This window comes from Mesoplodon mirus, assembly GCF_964341445.2.
Source record: "Mesoplodon mirus genome assembly, chromosome: 4".
In the NCBI taxonomy this organism is placed as follows: domain Eukaryota; kingdom Metazoa; phylum Chordata; class Mammalia; order Artiodactyla; family Ziphiidae; genus Mesoplodon; species Mesoplodon mirus.
In genome coordinates, this window is record NC_138979.1 from 95,934,755 (window position 1) to 95,947,755 (window position 13,001).

The 13,001-nt window shown below is 41.5% G+C and overlaps 1 protein-coding gene across 3 annotated transcripts in view; it reads left to right on the plus strand.

Moving 5' to 3' along the window:
* Positions 1–229: 229 nt before the first annotated feature.
* The window catches only part of ATP8B4 (ATPase phospholipid transporting 8B4 (putative)), a 257,802-nt gene continuing 245,030 nt past the window's right edge, over positions 230–13,001 (plus strand). For all 3 annotated transcript variants that reach the window (XM_082616903.1, XM_082616904.1, XM_082616906.1), the window contains exon 1: positions 230–724. In XM_082616903.1, coding sequence (XP_082473029.1) covers positions 685–724 — 40 coding nt within the window. In that variant the 5' untranslated portion in view covers positions 230–684. The remainder of the gene's footprint in view (positions 725–13,001) is intronic.

Here is a 13,001-nt window from a genome sequence, read left to right on the forward strand (position 1 = left end):
AGATGTATTGAAAAATAGCATAATTCTTTCTTTTAAAAATAGCTACGAACCAAAATATTTTGTTTTCATTTAATCCCATCTTAAAAACGAGAACCATCTCAAAGCGATTCTAAACTAAAAAGTTTAAATCTATTTCCCGTGTGTGTTTGTTCTTCAGCATCCTTAGAGTTAATCGTTTACTTCCTCTGAGCTGAAATTAAGGATGTTGGGAAAGAAGTCATCGCTCTGCATATTACATGTTGCTTGAGTGTGCTTAGCTTTCATCCATAAGAGAGTTGAACTCCCCTTGTAATAATTAAAAAAAAAATTGGCATTGCTAATTCCTTCATCTCTGGGAAAAACAGGTGGGAACTCCAAAGATATTTACTAATCTTCCTCAGTCGAGGGCTGATAAAACTTTGCTAAGCAGAAGCCGTAGCTGGTGACTCCTTTCGTTGTCTGCGTCTGTCCTTCTGAACTCTTGATTCTCACAGAAGAAGCCATCCTGGCGAAGACAGCCTCTAGGGAGCTTCCTTTTGTTTCTCCAAGATTAACTAGTTCTGCCCTGGTAGCAGCAGTAGGCAACTATTCCAGGAGAAACTCTTCTGGGCTTTTGGTATTTTTCCAAGGACCGTTTTTACTCCCTCAGTTCTTCACTGGCAGGGAAGCTGCTTTCCTGCAACACCTTCCTCTTTTTCTGATGAGATGCTGATTCTGATCTGCCATCTAGCAGCTTCCGGTAGTGGTAAGTGGTCAAGAGTGTTTTTCCGGGAGTTGGTCTCAGGGTTTCAAGAATGTCCCCTAGAGACCCAGTTTCTTTTCTATGTAATTGCTAGACCTTTCAGAATAGCCTTGCTTTTCTCGCTTTTCGCTTTTCTCGTTCTTCTCATTGACATGGTCATGGAATGGGTACCTGTTTGATCTTGCTGCACTGCTGGGAAATCTCCCTTTTGGGCAAGAGGCTTAGGTCCAGGCTGAGGTGAGTCTGGGGAGCATTGAAGTGTTGGTGAGACCAAGAAGAGAGGTAGCTCTGGGCTGTTTGGTGCTTTTGGTTTCTCTTTTCCAGGTTGCTGTTTTGCTGTGCTGTTTTCATTTTCTGTGTGTTGAAGTTTAGCAAAGAGTATTAATTATTCTCCTCTCATTAAAACGTAATTTTGAGGGGCTTCCCTGGTGGCGCAGTGGTTGAGAGTCCACCTGCCGATGCAGGGGACACGGGTTCGTGCCCCGGTCCGGGAAGATCCCACATGCCGCAGAGCGGCTGGGCCCGTGAGCCATGGCCGCTGAGCCTGTGCGTCCGGAGCCTGTGCTCCGCAACGGGAGAGGCCACAACAGTGAGAGGCCCGCATACCGCAAAAAAAAAAAAAAAAAAAAAAAGTAATTTTGGGGGAAATTAGTTGGATTTGGGAAACAGAGCATTTTCATTTTTCCTATGAAGGTCAAATTTTTCTTCTGTTAGCATCACCTATTACATGGCCAATGGGAGTAACATCAATGTCCAGTTCTTCTTGGCTTGTGGGTACTTGTCACTTCCTTTGATAGCAGTTGGTTTGAGTTTTTTCCCAGCGGGTTTGTATCTGATGCACCTATTCAAGATATTGTTCATTTTATGATCAATTCATGCTTTGGACATAACAGTTTGTCACTAAGCTCTCCCTCTGAGTCTTGAGGGGTATGTTTTTAGGGCTGAGATTTGTCTGAACAGAGAAATGGATTCTTCTAGCTGTTTTGTTGATAGACATGAGAGAGTCTCAGGTCCCTGGCTAACAATTAGCTGTTTCAAAAAAAAAAGGAGATGGGCAAGAAACATTAATTAGGGGCTGAAGGCTTATTAGGAAGCAGGTGAGGAAATACGGTATTGTGTATGAGATTACCTGTGTCCAAGAACGGCCACCTGTGTGCCTATGTTGTTCCCTGCTTGCCTTTACAGCAAAATGTGAATTCAGAGGGATTTTTGGACATATATTTATCTATCTTGTGCTTTTATATTGTTTCATCATGCATGCATGCATCTTTAAAAATGAGGGACCAAGTGATTTTTTTGTGCCCCGGGGGTTTTTTTTGTGCTCAGGAGGATTTTATTTTTTTTCTTACATGGTAAATTGGAAATTTTCATTTAGAAGGAAAAGACTTAACTTATCTTTTCAAAGAAAATTAGAAATTGTTGCTGTCCTTGAAATAAAATTTCTTAATGTATGTATCCTAGATGCTTGCACAGCGTGTACAAGAATCAGATGCTAGTATTTGTTTTCAGGATTTCCCAAGAAATGATGTCAAAGAAAACAGTATCCTCCAAATGTTCCACATTTGTAGCGTATGCCTAAAGTCTTACTTGACTTCTTAGCAATATTACGTATTTTCCAAATATTAACAAATAAAATTCTAATTAAATGTTAAATATAAATATTATATTGGTCAATAATGAATATTATTGACCATTGTGTTTTTGGAAACATAGTCCTTCTTTAATTTGCGGCTACCTTTTTCTCCTCTCTCCTCTTCTTTACTCAGTGCTGGTTTGTTGAGCACCTACGTAGCCTGTGCCAGGCTCTGTGCTAGATGCTCTGAAGAAGAGGGCGTAGGAGGAAAGCCACAGCGTTTTGTTTCAATACATGTTTCTCTAACCCTTCTTTTGAGGTTGGGTGTTCCCTAGGACTCTGTCCTTGTCCTCTTATTGACTCATCCTCACCCGCTGTCCTCCCCTCACTTCTCTTCATTCTCGTTCTTCCTGAATGAGATCATTCATTCCCCGTGACTTCAATGTTTCCTCATATGTTGATGATCCAAGTCTACAAATCTGTCTTTTCTCTTTCATGCTGAGGATATTTTCCATGATCAAGAGGCATTTCAAGCCTAGTGTGTTCAAACTGAATTTAATATTCTCCCACATCAGTTCCTGCTCCTGCTCTCCCACCTTCTCCCTTCACTGCTGTATTTGTCATTTTCGTTAATGGCACCTCTATCCTCTCATTGTCCTGAGCTGAAAACGTGGAAGTCATCCCAGATTCCTCCTTGTTTTGCACCCCAGCATATAGACCCCTTATAAAGTCTGTCAATTCCAACTGCAGGAATATTTCCAGAATCCAGCTCCACTTGCCTGTTGTCACTGTTCCCCCACTTCTTTCCATGCCAGTCCTTGTCATGAGAGTAAAACCTTCCTAAAAACCCTGATGGCATACCTTGCATAGAGAGACACGAGGAAGCAACGACACTGGACAAGGGGGCCTGGATTCTAAGTGTACCATTCTGCAGAGAGAGCCCTTCTGCCTCCCCATTACCTGAGGATCAACCACAGGATCTTGATCGTGGCAATGCTCTGTGTCACCTCATCTATCAAATAGGGATAGTCCCTGCCTGTAAAATTTTGTTGAGGATTAAATGAGATGATACATGTCAGTGCTTAGCATGAGGCTAAGTACCAAGTGAATGGGAGTGATGATGATGACAATGATGACTTCTTTCAGAATCCATCTCTTATCTACCTTGCCAGCCCCATATCACACTACACTCCTCCATGCCCCTTGTAATCTGGTTGCCATGAATATCACTGCTTCCTATCACAACACTTGGTCTTTCCACATGCTGTTCTTTTTGCCTGTACTTACCTTGTTTTACCAAGCAGACTCTTCTTTTCAAAAGGACTTGACTTGGAATCGCCATCTGTGAGCTCATAGCTGACTCTGCAAAGCAGGCTTGGTGACTCCCTTCCCTCTGTCTCCATAGTTCTCAGTCCCTCCTTCTGTCATAGTCCTGCACTAATGAACTTTCTATGTATCTGGTCTCATCTACCCCAGACTCTTGGTTTTTGAAGGATAGAGATAGGGCCTGATGATCTTTTCCTCCCTCTACCCAGCCCAGGTTTGACATAGAATAGGCATCTGATAAGTGTTTGATGATTGAATATCAGTAAGGATGCTCTCAAATTTGATAGGTTTTCTACGTATGTAGAGTTAAAAATACATTTAAGAAAAATAAAAATAACAATAGCTTTCCTTTCTTGAGTATTAACTTTGTAGCAGGAGGCACTGTGCTAATTTTTTTTTTCCCCCACAGGCATGACTTCATTTAGTTTGCTAAATGATCCCATGAGTTACCCTGATTGTCTCTGTTTACAGATGAGAAAACCAGGGCTTAGAAGGGAGGGGAACTTGCTGGAGGTTGAGAGATAACAGGACCAAACCTGGCCCCCTGACTCCAGGCTCGGGGAGGGACGGGAAAGTGAGAAGGGGAAGGAAGATGACCAAGCCAGGGGAAGTGTGTTTGGGAGAGAAAGGGAAGGATGAGGAGAAGGACATTGAAAATGCACAAGAGAGGCAGTGAGAGCAGGCGAGGAAAGGAAGAGAAAGGAAAGAGAGAAGGAAACTAGGAGACCAAGTTGGAAAATAAGCAGGACATAAACAAGAGGAGAAAGGGAAGAAGTGTTCCCACCACTTTAGAATTTTGTGGTAACAGCTGCGTGCCTAACAGAATATAAACAGACTTCAGTGTCGACATGACAACTTACAACAAAAGCAATCTGATATACATTATATGGGAAATAGAATAATTTATTGTTGAGGCATGGTAATTAGATATAATTGGTAAGCAGTTTATAAATTTGGCTGTGCTAACCATCACTTTGACAAACACATACACAGACTGGCTTAAATATTTTTACTTCTATTTTTGCCCAATATCTATACTCTGTAAGCCCTACAGCTGTTGGCAGCTGTCAATATGATTAAAACATTATCTATACCTGATTCACTTTGCTGTACAGCAGAATCGAACACAACATTGTAAAGCAACTATACTCCAATAAAAATTAGTTAAAAAATAAATACAACATTATCTATACCTCCTACCCTCACATCACACTCAGAGCTGCACACATGTAGGACTGAGGCCTGGGCTTATTCCTTACCTTATCCCTCACTGGTCTAACCTCCCAAGGCTAAGATTTCCCTTTTGCATCAAGATGTCCCTTCCCTGGAGTCTTAGAGGTGTGTTCCATCTCCCACCCCCCATCCCTTAGGGACCTGGAACAGGGGGCTCCTGGGGAATATTCTTGGGCTGGTAGGCAGGGTTGCCAGCTGATATGTTGCAAGGTCACCATGTCCAGAGGTGGGAAGACTCACTGAGGCTTTGCTTTTCAGGCTTTGGGAGCTTACGGCCAGAGGGAGGAAAGGGGCAGGGGCAGGACCAGAGAAGGTAGAGGGCAGCAGGAGGAGAGAAGGGGCTGATTCCCTAATCCTGCCATCCCACTTCCCATCCTTAGACCCCACTATTACTCCGCAGATGGGTTCTCCATTGTTCACCTAAGCCTTCCAGGCAGCTCCCCTACCCTCCGCTCTTGGTGGGTCAGTCCTCTTGGTGGGTTGTGTTGAGAGGCAAGTGCCTGAGTGAGGAATATGAAGGAAAGTCAGGGAAACAGGGAAAGGAAACTGAGAGAGTGAAAGCGGAGAAAAGGGGAGGGAGTAGGAGGAGAGATGACAGATGGGGAGGAAGGAAGGAGGGGGAGGAACCACATTCTTATGGAGTGAGCTGTATTTACATGTATATTTATCCTGGAAACAGCCCTGGGAGGAAGGAATTATTACCTCTATTTTACAGATTCGGGGATTGAATCTTAGGAAGGGTAAGTGACTTGGTCAAAGTAACACTAGATAGAAAGTAACTGAGCTAGGATCGGGGTCTGTTATCCTAAAAGTCTCTCCTGTACATTACAGTGTCTCCGAAGAGGAGGAGAAGGCAGAGTTGGGGAAAGAGAGGCAAGCAGAACAGAACGGAGACTGGAGAATAGACGGGTGGGGGACAGGAGGCCCTCTCAGGGGCTGAGGACTGGGGTTGGGCTCCTTGAAGCTGTGTGGGACCTTTCCCCCTTGGCCCATCTTGTCCCTGAGTCCTGAGAACTGGAGAGGACCCACTGCTCAAAGGACGTAGAGGATGCATGCCCCTGCGGGGACACCCCAGCTCCTCCCTTGACCCTGAGTTGAAGCCAGGCCTAGGGGCGCTCCCTGAGCAGCACCCTGGGCAAGGAACGAGAGCTGCCAAGAATCTGCCTGCGCTACTCTCTGGCTTCAACTCCTCCTCCTGTCTCTTCCCCCACTGTCCTGGCCCCTACCTCTTCCCTTTCTTTCCCAATCTCCTCTGATTCCTTTGTCTTCCTGTCACTCTCCCTCATGTTTTCAATCTGTCTTCCCACTGGTTCTATCCCCTTAGTTTATTGCCATGGCCCTGGCCTCCCACTGTAAGCACATCTTCTCTTTAAAGCCTCATTACCCATTCACACTTACCTCCTTTATTTTGCTGCAGAATGTCTTACAGGGGTTATACTCACTGTCCTCAATTCACCCTAATGTGTATATAGACATTTTGACAGGGGAAGTTCAGAGGGCTGCCTTCAAGATAACTATCTAATGAGCATTTTCATTATGTGTCACTGTCCCCAACAACCTGTCCAGGTATGTTCTGAGGCTCAGAGAGCTTACTTGCCCTGGATTCTGTAATGTTAGTAGAAAAAGCAGGAATCCAAGATCAGGTTGTTTGACTTCAAAGGACAAGCTTGCAGCCACCACATCCTGCTGCCCCTTGAGCAGGTCAGCAGGCTGTTCCCCTGGTTGCCAGTTGGTGAGCTTGTTATGGCTAGAGTGGGTCATATGTCCTGTAGACTTTGGACCATAAGTCAACAGCATACCAAAAACAGAGCTACCTTTCTGGGGAAGACTAATATTAGCTCAGGAGACTGATGATCTAGAGTAAGATGAATGACAATTTATTAATTGAAAATATATAATATATAACTGTCAGGAGGGCCAGAATGTTCACTTCAGCATGCATGACTGGTGTATTCTTCCCCTGTAGGCAGACTTCTGGGGGAAAGCAAGTTATTATCAGTAGGTTGCTTGGTGATCGTGGAACTGGAGCAGGGGGAATTAACTATAATAACTTGATTGTTGAATGGCCTCTGATCATTAAAGAGAATCTCCATTTTAATCCTTGGCTTAAAGCGTTGAGTCACCTGCAAGCAGGTGTACCCATTTTCACTATAAGTAGGGACCTCTTTGAGGAATCATAATATGACCAGTATGCACTCTTCTGCTCACAGCTGCTTAAGTAGCATTTCCAACTTGGATGTCTTGTTATGTCCTCAATCTCAAGGTATCTGAAACCAACTTCTTATCTTCCCTAAACAAATTGGAGTTTTCTCATTACTTTGCCATTTTTTCCATTAGAAGAATTACTTTCTGTGACCAAGATTCAAAACCTGAACTTGAAATGTAAAAAAACCCAAATTCTTCATGCAAGCGTCACTCTCAATCTTTTCCAAAAAAAGTACTCACTTAAATGAATTAATATACGTGAAACACTTAGCTATTTTGGGTACATTTACCTCTCTACTTACTTTCCCCAGACCTGTCTTTCTGTAAAAACCCACTAAGACTTTCACACAAGAAAACCACCATTTTAATCCCTTGCATAAGGTGAAGGCGAGGGTAAGATAAAACATATTCAGCAACTTAACTTTTTCTATTTCTTCTGCTTCGGGGTGATTTCATAAAAGGAGGAATGTTTTTATGTAAACAATGTTTGCTTCAGTACTTGTAAATGTTGAATTTCAAAATCCTAAGTTCCTACTTCTAGAGCTAGATTTCGTTTTAACAAATCCTTCTTTGTCACCTGAGTTTTTTCAGTGTATTTCCATAGACCCTCACTGATCTGAAAGTTCAATAAAAGATGGCTTTTTCTTTACTCTGACATCCTTTAGAGGTGGAGCGAGTGTCAGCTGGGGTATTTTGGTGAATTGATAAGTGTACAACAATAAAAGGACTAAATTTTACTTCCTCAAATTTACACTAGAATCTGCTACATTAGTATAAATCCTCCATTAAATATACCTGGGTTGCTGCTATTAAAAGGAAAAGATTTGATTGTAGGAAACATGGACTTGAATCCTTAGTTTTTGTTGTAACCACATGTCTTAGAGAGTAAAAATACTTGAATAAGATCATTAATAAGAAACACTTCACAAACCTTAGAGAAATATTGTTTAATTCATACAACTGTAATTATATTATCACTCTGGATTAAACATGAAATAGAGAATATTTTCTTCAAAAATAAAAATGGGTAAAATTTAAAAAATGGATTTATTCATTATTTTAAAGATAAAAGGTTTCAAAGATACTTTGGAAGATGGTATTAGAGAAATTAAAAGCAAAGAAATAATTGGATGGTTTAAAGGTAATTTTAGGAAGGATATGGTTTTGCTTTATGTTTAATTGTCTAGTGGCTTTTAAAGTGAAAAGTGCTTATAAGAAGATCTAAAATAAGAGAAGGTTTACATGGATATTTTCTCTTTAGTTACCTTTATATTACACAAATACATATTTAAGTTCATCCTTTGTTCTGGCTATCTGTTAGTGCTAATCCCTCAAAGCAAGCTAGCAAACCAATAAGGAGAAAGAAAGAAAAGGTTGGCCAGTGGCCGGTACTCCTAATAACTTCCTGAGAGATTGAATTTCTTTCTTCTGCCTGCATTCTCATTGCCACCTGTCAGGGTGGAGAGTCCCTTTTGCCATCCTACTTAAAGAATCATTCTGCTTTTCACCAGCTCGAGGGACTCTGAGCCCATGAAAACAGAATATGTTTACTTAGTCTCCAGAGAGAGTTTTCAAGCCCTAACTAGTTGGCTTAGAACTTGCTGATGAGCCTTAACCCTCTGGCCAGATGGGGCCACCAGATCAAGGTGTCATTGTCACAGAATCCATTCATCCTTCTCCATGTTGCCATTTTGTATTGGTTGTGACTATTTGTTGGAACAAAGATAGTCCCTCATGGATAAAAAACCCGCTTTTGTCCATGTTATTTCTCACAGAAAGGCTTTTCCTCAAAAGATCCTTTCTGTTCATCTTCTTTTAGAGCCAGAGTGCCTCCTCTTGCCCTTCTACCCCAAGATTTGCAAATTCCTCCTCCTTTCTTGTGCTCTTCAGTTTGCCTGCAACACTCTTCTTATCGCTAACCAAATACTTCTCATTTTTTGAGGTTCTTCCTAGGCTGGAGGTGGGGGATGCACAGGACGATAGGGACCAGCCAGAGGTAGGGAGCAGCCAAGAAAGCCATGACGGTTCCCAGTTTGGGAAGATCTAAGATGTTCTTGAACTTGGGGTTGGGGTCTAGGAAGGGATAGTTGCTAAAAGGGAAATAAATGCCTTTTAGCATCTGGAAGCCCTTGCTTCATTCCTCATAGACACTGAGAACATTAATCATTCTTTCATTTAGCAAATTTTTATTGAGCACTGCCACATGCCAGGCATGCATTAGACACTGAAGATACAGCTATGGACAAGACAGATTGGGTCTCTGCCCCACTGGAGTTTGTAGACTAATGGGAAAGCAGCCAATATAATAGGCAAATACATTCTAGAATGATAAGGGCTCTGAAATGGGAAGTTCTGGATTCTATGGGAGCACATAGGAGGTGCTCTTACCTCTGATTTGGGGGACCAGGGGAGAACTCCTAGAGAAAGTGATGTATGAGTTGATATTGAAAAGATGAGTACAAGTTAGTCAGGTGAAGGGGCTGGTGATGGGGTTAGATTATGACAGGCAGAGAGAAGAGCATGTGTCAAGGCCCTCAAATAAAAAGAAGCTGAGTTATTTCTGTAGTATAGACATGGGGTGGTGGAGCAAGGAAGAATGGGGGCTGTAAGGAGAGTGATGAGAAATCAGGGTAGAAAGACTAGCAGGGACCAGGTTGCAGAGGGGCCAAGGAGTCATGCTGCAATTGGATCTTTTTTTCTAAGGCCAGTGGGATGTTATTGAAGGGTTTTAAGCAGGGGTGTGATATGATACCATTTAACTTTTAAAAAGATCACTGTGGCTTCAGTGTGGACCCTAGTCTATGGGTGGCCAAGGCTGGAGCGGGGAAACCTGTTAGAAGGAATGCAGGGGAAAGCAGTCACTGGTCAGCAGGCATGTCCTAGAGGCATCTGCTGCCTAAAACTGGGGTAGGGGGAGCAGTGAGGAGGGGGCGGGGGGATTGTTTTAGGCAGCCTTGGTGGCAGTTGGTAGAAGGCATGGGAAGAAGAACAGAAGAGTTATTGATGGGTTATATTTGAGGAACTGTCCCTGCTTCTAGCAGCACCTGGCAGCAGTACTCCCATCTTGTTGCATTCATCAATTTTAGTGACTGGTTTCTGGAAAAGCAGTGGGTTTTACAAAGTGTTGATGGCCCTACTTGTCAGGGGCACCCCAGGGGTGGCTATTCCCTCAGTGGGCTGCTGCTTTTCCTGGAGGTGGTGGAAGGGGACTCATGAATCTGGGAGCACAACAGGGAGAAATATTGATGGTTTCAGGCCTTTTAGACACTAGAAATTTGTAATGGAACAGTAGGTGTTGATGAAATTCCTCTGCATCCTACTTTCTTGTAGCTGCTAAACCATAAATGCTGCTCTTCCTCTTTTCTGGTCTCCATATGACTGACCAGCTTCTTCTTTCATGGGTGTTTAATGCATCCTGCCACACCATGTCTTTGAGCAGGAACAAACAAGTCATGTCTCTTTCTAACCTAAAGAGTATGAATTCAGAACCTCTGCCTACCCTGTCATGTGTTTGCAAAGGTGCTTGAGTTCACTTCCATGGTCCTTTGGGTTCTAAATGTTGAAGTTATTTGTTAGCCCTTTATTTATTCACTCTAAATCCTTAATAGAGTTTGCCATGTGAAGGAAATTAGACATGTAGGGAAAAAATAAAAGATAATAATGACATATTTCTGCCCCCTATTTATTTATTTCTAAATAATTTTTTTCTTCCAGTTTTATTGAGAAATAATTAACATACAGCACTGTATAAGTTTAAGGTGTATAGCATAATGATTTGACCCACATCATGGAATGATTACTACAGTAAATTTAGTGAATGTCCATCATCTCATATAGATAAAAAATTTTTGAAAAGTTGTTTTTCTTGTGATGAGAACACAGGATTTATTCTCTTAATGACTTTTATATATAACACACAGCAGTGTTAATTATATTAATCATGTTGTACATTACATCCCTAGTACTTACTATCTTCTAACTGGAAATTTGTACATTTTAATCACTTTTATCCAATTCCCCCTCCTCCCACCCCCTGCCTCTGGTAACCACAAATCTGATCTCTTTTTCTGTGAGTTTGTTGTTTGTTTTTTGAAGTGTAACTGACCTACAACACTATGTTAGTTCCTGGTGCACAGCACAGTGATTGCATATTTCTGTACATTACAAAATGATCATCATGATAAGTCTAGTTACCATCTATCACCATGCAGAGATATTATATTACTATTGACTATATTCCCCACTCAGTACATTTCATCCTCATGACTCATTTTGTCACTGGAAGTTTATACCTCTTAATCTCCCTATTTCACTCATTCTCCCTCCCCCTGCCCCCTCCCCCACAACTACCTGTTTGTTCTCTGTACCTATGAGTCTGTTTCTGTTTCATTATATTTGTTCATTTGTGTTGCCCAGTAAGTGAAATCATACAGTATTTGTCTTATTTCACTTAGCATAATACCCTCTAGGTCCTTCTATATTGTCAAAACTGGCAAGATTTCATTCTTTTTTATGGCTGAATAGTATTCCATTACATATATACATCACATCTTCGTTATCCATTCATCTATCAATGGGTACTTAGGTTGCTTCCATATATTGGCTATTGTAAATAATGCTGTGATGAACATAGGGGTGCTTAATGTCTTTTTCAAAAAATAAATTTATTTTTATTTATTTATTTTTGGCTACATTGGGTCTTCATTGCTGCGCACAGGCTTTCTCTAGTTGCGCCGAGCAGGGGTTACTCTTCGTTGCAGTGTGCAGGCTCCTCATTGTGGTGGCTTCTCTTGTTGCAGAGCATGGGCTTCAGTAGCTACAGCACATGGGCTCAGCAGTTGTGGCTTGCAGGCTCTAGAGCGCAGGCTCAGTAGTTAATAGCACATGGGCTTAGTTGCTCTGCGGCATGTGGTATCTTCCCAGAACAGGGCTTGAACCCATGTGCCCTGCATTGGCAGGCAGATTCTTAACCACTGAGCCACAGGGGAAGTCCCTCACTGTAGTTTTGATTTGCATTACCCTGCTGATTAGTGATGTTGAGCATCTTTTCATGTGTCTGTTTGCCATCTGTATGTCTTCTTTGGAAAAATGTCTCTTCGGGTCTTCTGACCATTTTTTAATGGGGTTGGTTTTTTTTTTTTTGATGTTGATTTGTATGAGTTCTTTGTATATTTTGGATATTAACCCCTTATCAGATATATCATTTACAAATATCTTCTCCAGTGCAGTAGGTAGCCTTTTTGTTTTGTTGATAGTTTCTTTCACTGTGCGAAAGCTTTTTAGTTTGATGTAATTCCATTTTTTGCTTATGTTTCCCTTGCCTATTATCATACTAAGTAAAGTAAGCCAGACAGTGAAATACAAATATCATATGACATCACTTCTATGTGGCATCTAAAAGAAAAAAAAGACACAAATGATCTTATTTCCAAACAGAAAGAGACTCACAGACACAGAAAACAAACTTATGGCTGACAAATAGGAGAGAGGGTGGGGGAAGGGTTATATTAGGAGGCTGGCATTAATATATACACACTACTGTGTATAAAATAGAGAGCCAACAAGGACCTACTGTATAGTACAGGGAACTATACTCAGTAGTATGTAATAATCTATAAGGGAAAAGAATCTGAAAAAGAATATATATATATATATAGATAGATAGATGATAGATAGATATAGATATTGATGCAATTTATGGCAGAGTGTTCTGCCTATGTTTTCCTCTAGGAGTTTTATAGGATCTGGCCCTTACAGTTAGGTCTTTAATCAATTTTGAGTTTATTTTTGTGTACGATGTTAGAGAATGCTCTAATTTCATTCTTTTACATGTAGCTGTTCAGTTTTCCCAGCACCACTTATTGAAGACTGCCTTTTCTCCATTGTATTCTTGCCTCCTTTGTCATAGATTAATTGACCATAGGTGAGTCAGTTTATTTCTGG